This window comes from Notothenia coriiceps, unplaced genomic scaffold (genome assembly GCF_000735185.1).
Source record: "Notothenia coriiceps isolate Sejong01 unplaced genomic scaffold, NC01 NC01_scaffold00036511, whole genome shotgun sequence".
NCBI lineage: Eukaryota > Metazoa > Chordata > Actinopteri > Perciformes > Nototheniidae > Notothenia > Notothenia coriiceps.
This window is the reverse complement of record NW_011369212.1, coordinates 404,279-423,144: the sequence shown is the minus strand read 5'-3', so window position 1 is coordinate 423,144 and position 18,866 is coordinate 404,279. Positions and strand designations below refer to the sequence as shown.

The window sequence follows — 18,866 nt, the reverse complement described above, 5'->3', positions numbered from 1 at the left end:
CTGGTGAATGTTTGATTATATCAAGTTTTATCAATACTGGAAACATTGGGAAGAATTTTAGGAAAATGTTCCATAACTCCTGGGGGGCTGATCATTTAGGCCTCAACTGTATGTGTCTAAGTACTTAACTTTTTTGCCAATTAAATACAATATATACATGCATATGACATGCTACTTGAACATTTCCTCACAAAAAAAAACATATTTGTATCACAATATTGATGATTTAGACTTAGATTGTCTATTACAAATGTATCTTGATCCAACAGCCATGTGTTTCTTACCCTGGGATCCAGCCATAAACGCAACTGGCTGTCTTTCTTGTGTGGGGGTCTGTGTGCCATCTTGCACGTAGCCCATCTTTCTAATTCGCAGCTCCACTTTGAGATGCCCAGCCTCCAGGATGCTTGTATCCACAGGAACCCCATGGATTGTAAACATCTCCTGAAACCTCTTTGAAGCAACCTCAGCCTCTGTCCGGGAGTCAAAACGAATGTAGATGTAACAGTCGTCCTCCCGGTAAGAGTGTGGATCTGGAGGACCCATGTCTCCTTCATCTGCGCTGACAAATGATTCTTCCTCAACATTCGGAGGGAGACTTGATCGCAGCAGGCGGCACAGACGTTTGCTTGCCTGTCTCAGAGAATCATCCATCTCACTTCCTGAGGAGCTGTCCGGCTCGCTGTCGGCACTGTAGCCCACGGTCAGCGGCCGCCGCCCAGATGATTCTCTCTCCGTTCCTACTGTGACCTTACCACTGTGAGACGTGACTCCATACTTGTTGGTGACCTCACATGTGTAGACCCCAGTATCTTTTATGGTGATGGCAGTGATAACCAGTGAGCAAGTGCCATCATTGTAGATATCAATATGGTGGTGTTTGCCATCAGTCAGTGGTTCTCCATCCTTCAGCCAGCGCACCTTATCAGGTTTACCTTCTGCAATGCATTCTAGATGTATAGTGCCGTTAGGTTCTTTGGTCTGGTCTTTGAAGGCATCTTTAAAGACAGGGCGCATGTCCTTGCGGGCTTTGTAGCCCTTGAAGGCAGCTTGAATCTTAATGGCAGCATCTCTGAGTTCAGGCTCATCCTCTTTACTGATCTCCATGATCTCAGTCTCCTCTGTTGACACCTGTTTTGCATCTGTCTGCTGTATTATGGTTGTTTCCACCCTAGACTCCTGCACTGTCTGCTCTTCCATCTTGAAATGTGCGAAGAACTTCTCAGTAGTCAAAGTCTCCGTCTCATTGGTTGCTGTGACAGAAGAAGTGCTGCTTTTCTTGAGGTAGGAGACAAGCGTTGAACCCCCGGAAACAGACTCATCCTCTGAGGTGGTGCTAATTTTGGACTCTACCTGCGTCTTCGACACAATGGCCAGCTCCTTCTCTTCTGATTTACTTTCCACTTTCTCTGACTTCTTTTTACCACCTTTACCGTCTTCCTCAGGTTGTTCAGTGATGGAGTCCAGAGTGGGTTCACGACTCATGCGGCGTTTCTTGGCCGATTCCTCCCACAGCTCATGAACATCACCTTCTTCAGCAGCTTCTGGAGGCAGACTGGGTTGTCCCATAGTCCCAGCCTCAGTCTGTTTGGCTTCTACACCTATAACCACAATGAGATTGTTTGTTAATATGTTGATAGTAACACAATTCATCTCCTCTGCACTCAAACATTCTTGATAGGTCTTTTTTTTTTTACTTGATTCATTATTTATTTATTTATTGTGATGCTATGAACTATTTATCCAAATCTCTGCTCATGGGTGTATCTGTGTGCTTTCTTCCTGTCTGTGTACATGACATAAGCAGCTCATAACCAAATGTCCCTTGCGGGATTAATAAAGTTGTTGATGGATTGATTGATTGATTGATTGATTAATTGATTGATTGATATAGAAATTTCAGTCAGCACCCAACTTATTTGTTAAGTTTTTACACATTTAAATTGAGTTTAAGAAAGCCTACAAACCATACACACAATGCCTTACCTGGGCAAACTGCTGGCTGGATTGGTGCTTCTGTCCAACAATAAAAGGACAAAATAAACATGTTATAGCAAATTATAAAGCTTCTTAAGATTTCCCAACTGCTAATATGCCATTTACTGTAGTAGTACAACATATAAAGCCAAAAAATACTTTCTGAGAAAGGCTTTCGAGGTCAGGACTCAGGTATTTATTTTGTAGTTAAACTATGAATAATAAGCAAACAGCCCTGGCACACAAGCAAATTGAAGTACAGTTTCTCATAAACTAAACCACACATCCACTCACCAAGCTGCACAGTGTGTGGCATCTCAACAGGCTCTCCAACCCCAGCTCTGTTAGTGGCTGCCACTCTGAACCTGTAGCCACTCCCTGCTGTAAGATTTTCAACCACAAACTCTGTGTTAAACACAGGGTCAGAGTGACATGGAAGCCAGAGGGAACTGTCCACCAGACGCATCTCCACCCTGTATCCCAGAATGGGACTCCCTCCATCATGTAGAGGAGTGAACCAAGACAGGTTGACAGACTTTTCTGTCTTAGTGAGGACTTCTGGGTCCTCTGGAGGATCAGGTACAGCTGTGAAAAAGGAAAGAAGCAGGCATTAGATGCTTAAACAATAATCAAGAACTACAGGGAACTTTATCTGGTATACTTTATAGTATCAAACTATCCGTCCATCCTGTTATATGTGGAGTTGCAACATAGAGTACATAACCAGAATACATATATAAAATAAGTAGCCGGAATAATAATAATAATAATAATAATAATAATAATAATCAGATCATGCACTTAGAAAACACTGAAATTGCACAAGCAACACAACATGAAAATAAGTTCACGTTATGGTCCAAACCATTTGCGAACTGTGGTTACACTTGTATCCTTCTGATTTTTCTCTCTATCAAACATTTAAATTTTAAAACTAAATGTTAAAAAAAACAAAGAAACAAATAAGTGAAAGATCAAATCATTTTCACATACAGGCTAGAAAACGTTTTAAAACACTTACTGATGATGGTGAGCTTGGCCAAAGAGAGAGCATCTCTAGCAGCAAATGTAATTTCTTGCTGTGGCATTAGAGGGGCCTTCCTCAGCACGAGGCGATAAGAACAGCCGTCAGCTCTCAAGGCCCAGAGGTCGCTGGGTTTGATCTCAACCCCATTAATATACCAGGCTACTTCGGCTGAAGGGACAGGCTCTGTGAGTTCGACATTAAACTCAACCTTTTCTCCCACTGCAGCCACCTTGTCCTCCAGACTCTTCACAACATCCAGCTGCCAGCCTTCAAGGGAAAATACACAGATTTAAATATAAAAGTTTGTCAGTGTAAGTGTATGACATTACAATGCATAATCAGACAAGATAATCCTATGAAAACAACTAAAGTCTTGTGTTTTTTATTTGATAGACTCACGTTTGACGGAGAGTTGGGCCGATGTGGAGGCTGTGCCAACTTTGAAAGTCACTGTGCAACTGTCTGTCACTCGCAACTCTTTCAGAAGGAGCAGATGACGACGACCACTCTCAAATGTTACAATCTCAGCATTAGGGGATTCCTTTACTGGTTTCCCATCGAGGAACCAGTGGCAATCTTTGCTCTCAGGACGAGACAGGGCACACTCAAGCAGCACTTCACCTCCATCAAAGGTTTCTATATTCTCCAGGCCCTGGACAATGTCAATGGGTTTTCCTGTAGAAAACAAACGAAAAAACAAAGAAAGCATTATAAAAATGTAAAGAATCAATCAATCAATGAAACTTGATCATGAATAGCTGATCAGTTAATTTGTCCTGTAAGATATGATGGAGCAGAGGAGACTCCCTAGAGGTTAGAGCCCTTTCCCAATGCAGGGAAGCTCACCTTCCACAAAAAGTGAAGCGACCGCACAGGTCCCCTCTGCCTCACAGGAGTATGTTCCCCTGTCCTCAGCAGACACATGGCTAATGTACAAGCGAGCCACATTCCAATCCTGCTCCACTACCACCCTTCGGCCGTCAGGCTGTAATGGCTGCCCATCTTTTTTCCACTGAGGCTTGACCGGCCGTGAGAACTGGCAGATGAACTCAGCCGGTTGGTTTTCGAGCACACGAATGTCCTCCAGCTCGCTCACCACTTCAACTGTGGGATCTGAGGTTGGGGTCAGGGGTCAAAGGGTCAGGGTTTGACCAATAGATATAAAGATAAGCGCAGGGCATGACCAATGACGCATGGGCTTTATAAACCCCAAGCGCATTTTCAGTGATGTGAGTTATTTCAATATGTTTTATGTCAAGTAAAAATTGTACTTGACGTGATACAGTATTCTTTTAATGGCCACACTATGGTCCCATGTGAGGACAGAAAATGAGTAGGGGGTCAAAAAGCCCAACCGTCAAGATTGAGGCATTGGTCACAATCAAGGGCCAAATGGGGGAATATACATGTCAAACTCATAAGGCGCGTGTGGGGAGGTTAGAGTTTTTAGTGCTTGAAAGTTAGGGGCAGGCCTTGATGGGATGGGATAGTTAAGGTAAATTAGTATTCAACAGCAGCCGGCCTGCTTGGATGGGTGGGTGGAGCAGCACTTTCTTAAACTAACATTGTGTCAATATTTAGTGATTTGCTACTAAAATCATCAAAATAATTTTTATTACCAGGGTACGCGTACACTTTGAGCTGCACGTCTAACCATATAATAATCACTATCATGCTTTAAGTTCCTACTCTAAAAACGTAACTGATTGGGCGATCCTAAATCACAGACGTTTCTTCCAAAAATGCTGCGTTTCAAAGATTCGAAGGCTTAATTGTCATATGCACAGTACAGTGTAGACATGGCAATGAACATCTTAAGTCCCAACATAACTAATCTCTTCTTGCAAACAGACAAGAGCACTTTCAATGCAACGTTACGCACAGTCATTCAAATCCATCAGTGTTCCTACAATATGTGTGGGGGAAACTTCTGAAGCCATTGGAGTCAGAACTCAGAGAGACATGAGGAGAGCTGGAACTTTGATGGCAAACACTGATGGTTTATTTGGAGCTTCGGCCGGATAATTCACAAGACGTCACGGGCCACGGGTTGACCACACGGTTGAGATGCCACAGTCAATTCTCAAGAGCTCTTCTGTAGTTCCAGGTTTTAACTAGTTCGGAGTGTAATAATCAACATTCAGTGAGACTAAACAAATATGGACCCTGAATCTAACTAGAGCTGTCGTCCATAGAAAATAATATGTGTCAGGGAACCTACGTTCCTAAAAAAGAAGGACTTCTAGATGTCCCTGAACAATAAACTATCTCATGTCATAACAGCCATGCGCCCAAGCTTCCCCTCCTTAAGAGAGATAGCAGCAATACCCTAGGCCGTAGACCTATGCCATGGGAAAGGAGACAGTGAAAAGAGAAAATGATGAACTGTGTCAAAGGTTGAATACATAAGCAAATTATTCCGCAACAGTATGCACTTTGATTTTAGAAAATACCCTACCTTGATATGGCAACACTGTTAAGGAAAGATGTGGCCAAATGGAGCCAATGATGCTAACAAGTACCATCAAGTCAGTTTCACCACCAAGGCTGGACATGTTGCCAGTCAATCACAGGAGTGCCACAAACAGCGAGACAACCATTCATGCTCATATTCACAATTTGAATTAAAGTCACCAATTAACCTAAGGTCCATGTCCTCGTTCCATTATTAAAATGAAAAGATGGTAATTTATTTTTTTTCATTGGCAGATCTTACTGGTTTAATTATCTTTGAGTTTTTAAACAACCATACTCAAATAAAACTGTGCTGTGGTGCTGCACCCAGTGGCGAGTTTTAATTGTATCAAAGCATACAGCATGGGGTAATCAATTGCCATCATTATTATTCTTATTAATGAAATTAGGAAAAATGCGGCCCATGCATGAGGAAGCAATGCAATGGAAAAAAATATCCACTTTTAATCCATTGGAAAACATTTTTAAAAAAGGGACCCTGCAGAAAACATTAGAATTCAATGAATATTTACTCATATTCAACAAGACGATTTTCGCCAAATTATAATTGGTTAATTTCAAGTTGCCAACTTCAGAAATGTTATACATTTAAGTTTCTAACATATTAGTTTAAAATGCTGACAAATATTGTCATCACTTACATTGTATATTGGGTAGATAAAAACACAACTACTGTGTTTTCAAGAAGAATTTCAATTTTAGGAGTGAAACGTATAATTACAATTCTGCAGGGTCAATAATGAGACTGAAAGCCTCCTTATCTGAGTATCTAATTACTTATTAGCTTTACAATATGATACCTTTGACTAAGAGCTTGGCTGTTGATGTTAAACTGCCAGCTTCGAATGCGACAGTGCCAGAGTCATCGGTGGCCAGGTTCTTTAAGGTGAGTGTGTGGATGTTGCCCGGGTTCAGCCCTATTTCACTAAAGGGGCTGTTCTCCAGCAAGGTGCCATCCAGCCACCACTGCACCTTGTGAGGGGCCCTACCAGACAGCTGGCAGGAGAAGGTTGCCCATTCCCCAACAAAGACGTCAGTGGTCTTAAGACCACACACAAAGGAAACTTCTTTCGCTGTTGAGTGAAAACATATCATATGCGGACACTGAGCCTCAGAGACAGAGAAGATTATTTAAGATAGATTTTTTTTTTAAAACATGCAATATCACAAGTAACAAAGATGTAGGCAAGTCTTAAGAACAGACCTACTATTCTATTGCAAGAATAAATTGAAGAATACAGCCACAATTAAACCTTACTGTCAGTGAAATCGAAGATTGATGAAACAGATTTGAAATAGGCTACCTTGCACTGCCAAAGCAGCCGTGGTGAGCTGGTCTCCCGCATCACAGGTGTAGTAGCCACTGTCCTCGGGCTCCACGTTCCGTATGCAGAGCTCTTGAATGCATCCTTCCTGCTTCATCTCAAACTGCTTACCGGGCTTGAGAACCAGGCCTCCTTTCCTCCACTCCACAGGAACACATGGCTTAGACAGCTCGCAGTGCAGGGTAACATCATCACCCTCTATGGCATCGTGGTTCTTGAGCTCCTTGCGGAAGGACACGGGGGCACCTGGTCAAAATTTAAAATGGGAAAGTTTGGGATCAGATGTGGTGAAGGAGAGTTGGGCTTCTGATAGTTGAGATGAGACAAACATCTCTTGACAAAAAGTTTAGCTGATGACAAGGATGCCAGGCTTGGTGTGTTGTTTAGGCATGTGGAAGTTCACATTTCAGCTGGTCATTTCAATCCATCATCCCCATTCGTGAATGGGGTCAACACTTTTTGTGTTTTGTGGCATCGGTCTTTACCTTGCACAGTCAAGGTGGAGTCACACTGTGCATCTCCAGTGTCACACGTGTACGTTCCTGAGTCCTCAGGCACCAGGTTGTTGATACTAAGCTGGTGAAGAGCTCCGTTACTCTTCAGGTCGTACTTGAGACCTGCTTGGATGGCCGTGTTGTCCCTCTTCCAGGTGACAGAAGCCTTGGTGTCAGAGATGGTGCAGGCCAGAGTGACAGTTTCACCCTCTACTGCCGAAGTGTTGTGTGGTTTCTCTAGTATTAGCACTGTAAATATGGGAAACGCAAAACTCAATTTGATAATGGAAGCAGTTTTAACGTTTCCCTCACCTCACAAACGTGGTGATAATTAGTTTAAAGTTTTCAAGTATTTAAGGTTAAAATTACGTATTGAAAACAATGCCTGTTCTGCAATATCTACAATTTAGAGGTGTTAAGTAGTTTAAATGATTAAATTAGGATATTTTTGTTAGCATAAGCATGAAAGAATAACATGCTAAAGTTAGAATGTTGATGAAGATGATGCCAGCATATTTCGATTTGCCAAGACAAAGCTGTTTGGAGGTTGATGGAGATGGATGTGAGAAGCGACCGTGCCGTCTCCTTTACCTTTGGGCTTCTCCTCCACCAGAAGACAGGCCACAGTCTTCTCTTCTCCCAACACGAAGGCAACATCTCCAGATTCATCTGTGGTCACCATCTTCAGGGTCAGTCGGTGCACTGTGCCATGGCTGCTCATTTGATTCAGGTCATTATTCTGGAGGAGGTTATCTGCAAGCCACCATTCGCTGTTTGTCACGCCTGGGTGTGACAACTCCACCTCAAAGACAGCGTCCTGCCCCGTTGTCACAGTAACATCGCTGAGTTCTCGAGTGATGCGAACATGTGCTGAGGGTGAATGGGATGATGGAAGTGATCAGATCTCTTGAGCTTCCAGAAGGCATCAGTAACAAGGTGTCCAAGAATCTCTTTTTAATCCCTATATACAACCTGATGCCACAAGTTTGATCATGGAACATGGATTCTGACATTAATCATTTATTGACCACACAAACCTGAACAAACCCCGATTCAAATCCAGTAACTATATCTCTAATTTGGTGACAAAAATGTTGGTACAAATGGCAGTACTAGTAAGTACTAACAAAAATAGTAGAAAACTGAGCCAACGCCGGAATATTTAAGTAAAGCTCTCACTACATGCCAACTATGACATCACACTTAAACTTAAAGATTGTAAACTCCATGAGTAAGATGCTGAGGAGATCTGATCCAGTTCTTATTAATGGGATGGATGAATGTAAAAGGAACTTCAGGAAGGGTGATGATAAGAGAGACACAGATGAGATGCTCTGTTACCTTTCACGGTCAGGGTAGCTGTACTGTTCTTGTCCCCAGTTTCGCAGGTATATTCTCCGCTGTCCTTCACATCCAGCTTGTGTATCACCAGGATGTGCGTTGTAGCGGTTTGCTCCAAACTGTACTTCTGCCCATGGATGAGCACAGTGGAGTCTTTCAGCCAGGTCACCTTGCAGTCGGGGCTGGAAGTCTCGCAGGACAGGCTGGCTTTGTCTCCTTCAATGGCCTCTTGACTTTCCAGCTCCTTCTTGAATGTTGCAGGAGCGGCTGCCAGAAAGAGGTTAATTAATTAAGATGACAAATATCGAAGATTTATTTGGTAACAACAGCCATCGCAAAAAACAGTCCTCATAGGCAACAGCAGCATGAAAAGAACTGTAAGGCCACTGGTTTATCTACACTCCATTTGGAAGTTTTAGCGGGGAAAAAATCTGCAATGAATGTATCTATAAACATATTTCTAGGCAAATGATTTGTCTGTTCAATGAATGAATGGCCTTGCGGTAAATAATGTTTACCGTTTCCGAGAACAATAAAAAAAAACAAAGAGGAAGGGTGTTAAGATTTTTTTTTAAATACAAATCCACACTTTTTATGGGGATTCCTCCAGAGCACAATAAAAAGTGGGGATGAAATGAGGGTAGGAAGATGGGAGAGGACATGAAACAAGATTTACAGGCTCAACTCAACTCCTAGACATTGTGAACACAGCATCTTAAACACCTTGCCCTACAGTACACAACAAACAAACAATATCAATTGTTGATTAATATCACGTGGTTAATCACTGGGTGTGTCAGGCTGAATAAAGGTGAAATAGTGTACAGGGAAAAAAGTGCAGAAAAGTTGCAATAAACAAGAATTTCAAGGAAACACACTTTAACATGTTGAAAATAATGGGAAATGTTCGAGGTTGTTGGGAGTGGAAAAGGAGGAAGATGAATACACATGCATACACTGTAGAAATATGACGAAATATGCAGTTAAGTGCAGATTAAATACAAATTATATGAATGCATAACGAGTCAGTATGAAGTGAAAAGAAAGAAAATCACAAGCATCCATGTGTTGGCATGCTTGTTGAAGAAATAGAGGGAATGCGTTCCACAAGAAAGACGATAAAGGCAAGTAAACTGTCCAAATGCTACGGGAGAAACAAAGTCGCAAGGATGAATACTCGTCCTCATAGGCAATGCATAACATTTATCTTACCTTTGACTGTCAAAGAAGCAGTTGAAGTGTGGTTACCCACTGTGAAAGTGACTGTTCCCGAGTCAGCCGTGGTGACGCCCCGGAGTTTGAGGCTGTGTACGCAGCCCTCAGACTTGATCAGGTTCATCTCGTTATTCTGTAGTGGGACATCCTGGAGTTTCCACTGGGCCAGAGGTGCCTCCTCACGAGAAACCCGACATTCAAAGCGAACATCGTCACCCTGGTACACAACGCAGCTCTCCAAGAACTTCAGTATTGTAACCTCGACCTCTGTTTGAAAGATACATTTCAGAAGAATAGTTACTTATTTGTTCAGTGAAGTTCTTGACAAAGACATAGTTCAAGCTGGTCAGATTGTGATCAAAGTGTGATTAAATATATAAGGATTACTGTGAGTAGCAAGTGAAGAAAAGAAAGTAAAAGGTGTATTATTGTTTGTGACTACAGACAGGCACAAATAACGGGAAGAGATGAGTGATCAAGCGCAACAGAAAAGTGCTTCTGTCAATATCTACAAGTGCTTTGAGAACAGGGAAGAATAAGGACACGTGTGGGATGAGAAATAACACTGGAATATTTATATGCAATCAAGTCTAAAGTGAAAATAGGACATCCAGATGAAAGGTTGATGCACTTCATGCTCAAGTGTTGGAGTGATGAAGGACACATTGGAAGAAGTGACTCCAGAGGATGCATGAAAAGGTCAGTCTTAAATAGACAGCTCCTACCCTGCACACCGAGGACAGCTGAAGTCATCTGGTTTCCTGCATCACAAGAATATTCTCCTGAGTCAGCTCCTCGCAGTTTATAGATGACAAGCTCAACTACAGTCCCTTCCTGTTTCAGATGATACTTGCTGCTGGATGCCAGCACCCTGTCTCCAAACCTCCAGACAACACTGGCTCCCGGCTTTGTGGTTTTACAGCGAAGACTAGCGCTCTCCCCTTCCTTTCTCATAAGGTTCTGCAGCTGGGTTTTGAAAAGGACAGGCTGGGCTGCAGGGGAGGAAGTGGAGGCGGAACAACTTAGGACAACCAAGACTTATGTTTGATATTTACATTACATTATTTTGTCTTTGGTCAATTCATTGGCAACTCAATTATCGTAACTACAAACAACAGGGTTTATTCAGCAGGCATACCCGTCACAGCTAGTTGGGCAGTGCTTTGATGGGCACCAGTGTCACATGTGTAACTCCCAGCATCCTCTGGGTCTACATCATGGATTACAAGTGATGCAAGGTGACCCGTTTGTCTGATTTCATACTTGGCGCAAGGACAAAGACCAAGTTCTCCTTTCCTCCACTCCAAAGGAACACCAGGTTTGGAAAGCTCACAGTGCAGGGTCACACTGTCCTCCTCATCGGCCGTTTGGCTTTCAAGATCTTTTGTGAAAATGACTGGGGAAGCTGATGAATGAAAGGAAACAACTAGATTTGTATCTGCTGTACAAAGTCAAGAATGAGTGAGATAAAGAAGAATGACTTAAAAGATTAAATGAAAGACTTGATGGAGGAAGAAGACAATGTTGAAGTGGTATCCATCCTACCATTTACTACAAGAGAGGCCGAGCTTATCGTGTCGTCTGAACAGCACGAGTAGCTTCCTGTATCTTCAAGTCTCAAGTCGAAGATCTGAAGCTCATAACAACATCCTGTTTGTTTCATTTGATACTTTTCTCCACAACTCAGCACCTGAGTTTCCTTCTTCCACTCAACAGGAAGGCCGGGTTTAGAAAGCTCACAGTGCAGAGTGACAATTTCTTCCTCCTCAGCCTCTTGACTCATCAGATCTTGAATGACTGTGACTGGAAGAACTGTGGATTTAATCAGTTAGATAAGATGAAGACTAAGGGACGTCATGTTTAACTTACCTGACTCTATATTTGTATTTTTGCAAAAGTAAAAACAAAGAAAATAAAACCATACAAGACCTGATATGCCCATTTTCATATATTACACACATTCAACAACACGGGTGCACAGCCATTGATCCCTATTCCCATTATAAGCAAGGGTCCACCTAAGCATTTACCAAGCGTGTCATAGCATATAGATATAGATCGGAATTATTCCTTTTACACATCGACAACAATCCAGAAACGACATGAAATGTGGCATTCGCGAGTCAATACGTCAATATCAGAAACAAGCCAGACTGATTTCCCACAAACAAAAATCGACAAGGAAAACAAATCAAAACGTACACAATGTGCGGTTGCCACAAAACATCTACCTTGTTCTTTGGTATCCAGCTTTGAAAGCTCTGAATTTGTGATGACTTCAGAAACAGCAGGCTTTTCAATCTCTGCAGGTGTGATTTATTTAGTTACACATAATATATCTACTGAAGTAAACACAGAGCAGCAAAATGAAACAATGATAGTGTAATTTACTAAATTGTCTAAAGTGATGTTGCCAAACTGATACGTTTTATACAAAAAACAACAAAATAAATTCCCAATTTCTAACTTAGACATCCAAAAGAAATGTGCCATACTTTTAACAAAACCCTCAAGAAACAGGACGTCATGTCTCAACAGCCTTTATGAGCTTATTCTATCACAGCATGTGCTTGAGCAAAACCCAGCGCTCAAGAGTTTTATACACTCAATAGAACCAGTGTTCTTCACTATCACACATACCTTCAACCGTCTTTTTGGATTCCTTTTTGTCAGGTTCAACTTTGGAGATCACTTCTGGAGCTGGTGACTGCTTTACTGTATCTGAAGTTATTTGTAGACATATAAAGTATGCTTGAATTCAACTTACATAAACTGGACTTTTTTTACACCATCGCAACACCAAAAGCAATGTGCCATACACGTTTTTAGAGCAACAATATCCATGACGACACAAAACCAACTTCACTGAATAAAAATGTACAAACAGAGCCATGACCAAGAGCTTAGCCAACAGAGACAAAAGCTAACGAATCTGGGTTTATACCTTTGACTTTTTTGGAATCCATTTAAGACTGATTAAGACAAAAACATGGTGCCTACAGAGCCAGTAGCCACACATTTAGTTTCTATTCATCTCAATTAATTCCTCTTAAGAGTATCAACTGAGTACAGATTTTCCGCAACACCTTGTACAATCAACTGTAATCTCTGACATTGTAGATTAAGTTACATCACATCGTCCGAAATTCCACCCACAGCACAGCGATATACAAAGAAGGCTAAGCACAGGTTCACAAGCCTCAAGACAGATTACGTCTCAAAAACCAACTTGTTTTAAGAAACAGTAACAATTATCTCCGGCTAAATAAAGGTTATTTTATGAAATAATAGCTGCGTACAAATCTGGTATTTGCTATAGTCTTTCACTCATGTCACGTTGGCTAAAAACCACAAGGAGCACAAACAGAATAACAAGGAACTGCTGTTGGAGGACAGTTAAGAAAAACATGACAACGATGGCCAGGCGCTAATATGGTACTATATATTAGCATCTCCCCCTGTATTCATATTGTGATATTCTGTTGACCAAACCTTAGAAACTTATTTACCTGAAAATATTTATGTCCATTGCCCACCCTTTACAGCTACGACAAGCTACACCAAAACATGCTCTATAAGCCAAAAACTATTAGAAGAGATAGAACACCTAGTTTGACAACACAAAGACTGAGTCGGATGTGGCAAGAGACAACTTAGAAGCACAAGGCCGATATAGCTTCAATCTTTGCATACCTTCTAGTGGGTCTTTGGTCCCCTGCCTCTTTGTGTCAGCAGCTGTTCCAGCAGCAATCTTCTCAACTGGGATAAAACACAACAATAACCTCACAATGTTGCAGTGATGAAATATATATCCTTAAGACAACAGCCAGCCATGAGAACGGAAAGCAATCAAAAATCATTAACGCTTCAAGTAAAAACCTCTCACAGATCATTATCAATAATCCAACACGCAGCAGCATGCCAACGTGCCAAGGTACCATAAACATAGAATCAAAATATCCAAGACTCAACATAAAACTGGAGAAACAAAGCATTAAAACATTAAAATCCGACTTAAAAAAACAATATCAGCATTTGCCACAAAACAGAATTGACAGAATAGCAACAAGGCCTAACGAGAAAACAAAAGCCACTTTCTTATATTTAATGGTAAATCCAAACTGAACTCCCTGCTCCCTCCATATTTCCAGTTCTTCTTTGTCTACAAACTTTAAAACTAAATCTGGAATAAAACAAATAACAACCATACTTAGTATTGACAGATGTCACAGTATCCGACAGAAGCTATGCAAGCATGTTTCTTATTACCTTCCCCTGCAACTTTAAGCTCTTGAGAATCCTTATGTACCTCCACTTTGAGGAGCTGCTGTTGAGGAGTCTGTCCAGTAGGTGGCAGTGTTACAGCTATGACATTGAACAAAGAGACACCAGAGATAGCCACAGATGTTGAAATAGATTAAAACCATGTATAGCCTTAAAGCATTTTTGTAATGAACCAACACAATTCTGTCAGCAGCACAGAACAATAACCTGAAGACAACAGCCAAAAGAAAGCCAGTAAAGCACACAACTGACCCTTTACAACAGAACATGTTTAACATTCAACAAATAACTGATACGAACAAAGCACTTAGAAAACTGGACAAAATTGAGTATTTGCCACAAAATGGAGAACAGCAACAATAACGAGCGCTAACAAGAAAACAAAAGCCATCTTATCTATATATTTCCATTACATAATTTTCAAAACCAACGCCACAGACAGTTAAACAAACTGAGTGGCCTACATGTCCCTCTATATTTTCCAGTTGTTCTTTTATGTCAAGTGGGTCTTTCTACAAGCCAGAAACTATATCTGGAATGAAATAAATGACGACCATGCTTACTCTATCGACAGACACCATGCAGACACGTGTGCCATTACCTTCACCCCCCTGTTCAAGCTTTTGAGAATCTTTCTGATTCTCCTGTGTGAGGAGATGCTGTTGAGGAGTCTGTCCAGTAGGGGGCCGTGTTACAGCTATGAAATTGAACACAACGAGACACCACAGATGTTGAGAAAGATTACAACTTTTTGGGAGTTTATCACAATATTAGCAAAAGGTTTGGTCAAAACATTTTAGTTTGATAACACCTGTCAGCAGCAAAGAACAATAACCTGAAGACAAGAGCCGAATAAGCCAGTAAAGCACATACAGTAAACGCTAATGACCCTGTACAACCAGTCTAAAGATCTTTAACAATCAACAGGGAACTGGAGCAAACATAGCACTAAAACAATTAGACAAAATTACGTAAGTGCCACAAAATGGAGAACAGCAACAATAACGATCGCTAACAAGAAAACAAAAGCCATCTTATCTATATATTTCCATTACAGAATAGTCAAAACCAATGCCACAGACAGTTAAACAAACTGAGCAGCCTACATGTAGTCCCTCTATATGTTCCAGTTCTTCTTTTTTGTCAAGTGGGTCTTTCTACGAGCCGGAAACTATATCTGGAATAAAACAAATGACGACCATGCTTACTGTATCCGACAGACACCATGCAGACACGTGTGTCATTACCTTCACCCCCCTGTTCAAGCTTTTGAGAATCTTTCTGATTCTCCTGTTTGAGGAGCTGCTGTTGAGGAGTCTGTCCAGTAGGGGGCAGTGTTACAGCTATGAAATTGAACACAACAAGACACCACAAAGATCCACAGCTGTTGAGATAGATTACAACTTTTTTTGGAGTTTATCACAATAGTAGCAAAAGGTTTGGTGAAAAATATTTCAGTTTGATAACACCTGTCAGCAGCAAAGAACAATAACCTGAAGACAAGAGCCGAATAAGCCAGTAAAGCACATATAAACGCTAATGACTAGAGATGTCCCGATCCGATCACGTGATCGGGGATCGGAGCCGATCACTTGATTTTCAAAAGATTGGAATCGGGAGGAAAAAAATCGGGGATCGGGANNAATTCTCCTAATATAACTTCTGAACGATTGATGGTGGTATAATGACTAGAGATGTCCCGATCCGATCACGTGATCGGGGATCGGAGCCGATCACTTGATTTTCAAAAGATTGGAATCGGGAGGAAAAAAATCGGGGATCGGGATCTTTTTTTTTTTAAATACTTTTTTTTAAATTTTGTATTCAATGTTACAAAACAAAAATGACCATGTTCAAGTCTTAAAGTCATCCTGAGGCCTTAGTTTTGGTTTCAAATTACACAACATCATGTATGTGTTGCTTCTTTGGGGCTTGTTTTCATAGACCTGGTTGCTCATTTCTCTCAAATCTGGCAACAGAGTGGGCAGGGCGCAGTGTCTAATTGTAGCAGTAAGCTAACGAGTACTGATAAGCTTTATTTTGTTTTGATCCAATGCTGCACAACTGAACTGATCCAATGCTGCTGTGAAAAAAAGAAGCTATATCCATGTTGGATATAATATCCAATTTAAATAAAAAAACAACCTTAAGGGACAACTTGAATGCTTTTTTTCTTTTTTTTCTCTTAATGCATTGCATAAAGATCGGATCGGGAAAAATCGGTATCGGCAAATTGTCAAAATCAAATGATCGGAATCGGATCGGGAGCAAGAAAAGGTGATCGGGACATCCCTACTAATGACCCTGTACAACCAGTCTAAAGATCTTTGACAATTGACATGAGAACTGGAACAAACAAAGCACTAATACAACAGGGTAAAATGATGTGCCACAAAATGGAACAGGGAAACAAACGAGGGATAACGAAATAAAAGCCAACTTCTGTATATATTTCTCACAATTATTAGGCAACATAACCAACAGCACAGACAGTTAAACAAACTGAGCGGCCTACTCCCTTAATAGTTTCTAATTCTTCTTTCTTGTTAAGTGTGTTTATCTAGAAGACTTAAAATCCATTATATCTGGAATAACTCAAATGACGACTATGCTAACTCTAACTGATAGACGCCATACAAACATGTGTCTCATTACCATCACTTCCCACTTGAGAATCTCCACGAATCTCCTGTTTGAGTTGCCGCTGTGGAGGAGTCTGTCCAGTAGTTAGCAGTGTCACAGCTATAAATTGAACATAGCATCAGACCCATAAGTGCCTTAGGATAGTGACATGTAATAACAGCTGAAAACAAAGACATGTCTCCATACAAAGTCAGTCTCCATGCAACAAAGTCAACGAGGCACCACAGATATCCATAGATGTTTAGATTGATCTTTTTTTGTTTATACAAGCTTAAAAGATGACATTTACCAAGTGAATAAAAAAGCCATATTTAGCAGGCTGAATAAATAGCACAGGTTAGCTTGGAAATATAAACATGTGTAATATGTTAAACCTTAAAGCAATTCCATGAAGCAAAACAAAACACAATGTAAGTCAATTCATGACCCAACTACTTTCTATCAGATAACACCAGTCAGCAGCCAACACAAGATGTGACAGTTTTAAGAACTGAATAAATAGTCATTCGTTTTTCTCAATTTTGGCATAACGAAGCAGTTCATTGGACTGATAATTGACAAATGGACATGGGTTAAATAACCAAGCAAAGCCAAGAATCTTCGGAGAATTACCTTCTACTGTCTCATTTATCTCTTGCTTCTTGTGCTCATCTTGAGCAACTTTGGAGGGAGCTTCAGGGGCTTTTGCTGAAATAAAAATATCATATGGATATCATGCTGCATGAATGTAATGTCACCAACCAGTGACAATGCCTTACCTACATCATTTAATATAAAGACCTGAGCCCAGCTTCTATAACTGCCATAAACTCAAAGACCGTCAGAGGGCAAAGAATTATGCCAGACACAAGTTTACTAATGCATATGTAAAATCAAAAGCCAACAATAGGTATGATTCCCAAAGCATCACTGTGCTATCAGCACAATTAGCACACAAAGCCTTCATTTCGTACATATACTGCAATCCAACAATGAGGGAAAAGACCCACATAAACATTGCAAAGACATAACTATAACTCCAGAGGCACACAAAACTGCAGCCTAAAAACGGGTAAACTAAAAAACCAAAACATGGGAGGAATACATGTATCATAACCTATATAGGACTAAGGGTATAGACCAGATTTAAGGGCAAGCTGCAATTGGCGACACAAAGACCACTATCAAAATCGACAGAGCACATAAAGCCAGAAGACAAGACAACAAATTGCCGTCCTCCAACCATACCTCCGATTGTTTCCTTGGACTCCTGACTCTTAGATTCTGGTTTAGAAGCTGAAGGAGGAGCTGCAAGCTTCAGAGCTGAGAGGAAACAATCTGATCTTAGAATGCTGTAACATGCTTGATCGTTTTAAATATTTTTGCCATTATGATTAAAATAAAAATAAAACATCAACTGAAATTTGAAAAATGTTTTGGAACAAGCATGACAAATAAAACACAGTCGATAGCTACAACACTGCATGCACAAACTGATCTGTTGGTGGAAATAGACAAGAACAGTTCACAGACCAGCAGACATGCATTATGAATCCTCAACACTCCTATCATTGATAACAGAAACAGACTGATGTGTTCTGACAGCAGTCCGTTTTGGCTGCTTCGTTCATTGTTTGTTTTGTAATCTCAAACACATTTTGAAGAGAAGATGAAAACTCAGAGTGTATCACAGCGAAGAGCAAAAAAAGGGATCAAGGCTCCATCCATCTATTCATCCACCACATACAACGGAAAAGACAACATCTGATGTACGACATCCACAAATATGCTGACATTTTGTGAGCCAGCAAACAGAAACAGAAAAGAACAACAAATGATAAAAAGCAACAGAAATGTTATCTTAAAATGAATCTTCAAGTGCTTGTATCAAGACAAAACAAAAGTGTAACACAAATCTTTTCTCTAATCCAAATCAATGTTTAAAGTAGTTAACACATTTGAAAAGTACACCTAATTGTAGTGAATATAACCCAAGAAATCCCTGATCCTCCTACCATTGATCTTGACACTGGCTGTGGTCTTCAGGTCTCCACACACACAGCTGTAGTCTCCACTGTCTTCTGGCAGCACTTTGGTGATGAGGAG

At 40.8% G+C, this 18,866-nt stretch overlaps 1 protein-coding gene across 6 annotated transcripts in view; it reads right to left on the bottom strand.

The window, feature by feature from the left end:
• The window catches only part of LOC104963883 (obscurin), a 32,788-nt gene that overhangs the window by 12,899 nt on the left and 1,023 nt on the right, over positions 1 to 18,866 (bottom strand). Inside the window, exons 3-21 of one of the 6 annotated variants that reach the window (XM_010792551.1) lie at positions 18,776 to 18,851; positions 18,009 to 18,083; positions 17,394 to 17,468; positions 16,794 to 16,880; positions 15,386 to 15,481; positions 14,740 to 14,835; positions 13,548 to 13,613; positions 9,852 to 10,121; positions 8,640 to 8,906; positions 7,890 to 8,168; positions 7,290 to 7,547; positions 6,784 to 7,050; positions 6,280 to 6,552; positions 3,851 to 4,117; positions 3,404 to 3,679; positions 2,999 to 3,271; positions 2,272 to 2,562; positions 1,987 to 2,016; positions 285 to 1,601 (exon numbers count right to left, since the gene is read on the bottom strand). In XM_010792551.1, coding sequence (XP_010790853.1) covers positions 285 to 1,601; positions 1,987 to 2,016; positions 2,272 to 2,562; positions 2,999 to 3,271; positions 3,404 to 3,679; positions 3,851 to 4,117; positions 6,280 to 6,552; positions 6,784 to 7,050; positions 7,290 to 7,547; positions 7,890 to 8,168; positions 8,640 to 8,906; positions 9,852 to 10,121; positions 13,548 to 13,613; positions 14,740 to 14,835; positions 15,386 to 15,481; positions 16,794 to 16,880; positions 17,394 to 17,468; positions 18,009 to 18,083; positions 18,776 to 18,851 — 4,639 coding nt within the window. Of the gene's footprint in view, positions 1 to 284; positions 1,602 to 1,986; positions 2,017 to 2,271; positions 2,563 to 2,998; positions 3,272 to 3,403; positions 3,680 to 3,850; positions 4,118 to 6,279; positions 6,553 to 6,783; positions 7,051 to 7,289; positions 7,548 to 7,889; positions 8,169 to 8,639; positions 8,907 to 9,851; positions 10,122 to 10,579; positions 10,620 to 13,547; positions 13,614 to 14,739; positions 14,836 to 15,385; positions 15,482 to 16,793; positions 16,881 to 17,393; positions 17,469 to 18,008; positions 18,084 to 18,775; positions 18,852 to 18,866 lie in introns of those variants that run through there. The other 5 variants (XM_010792552.1, XM_010792555.1, XM_010792554.1 and 2 more) reach the window with 5 other exon arrangements.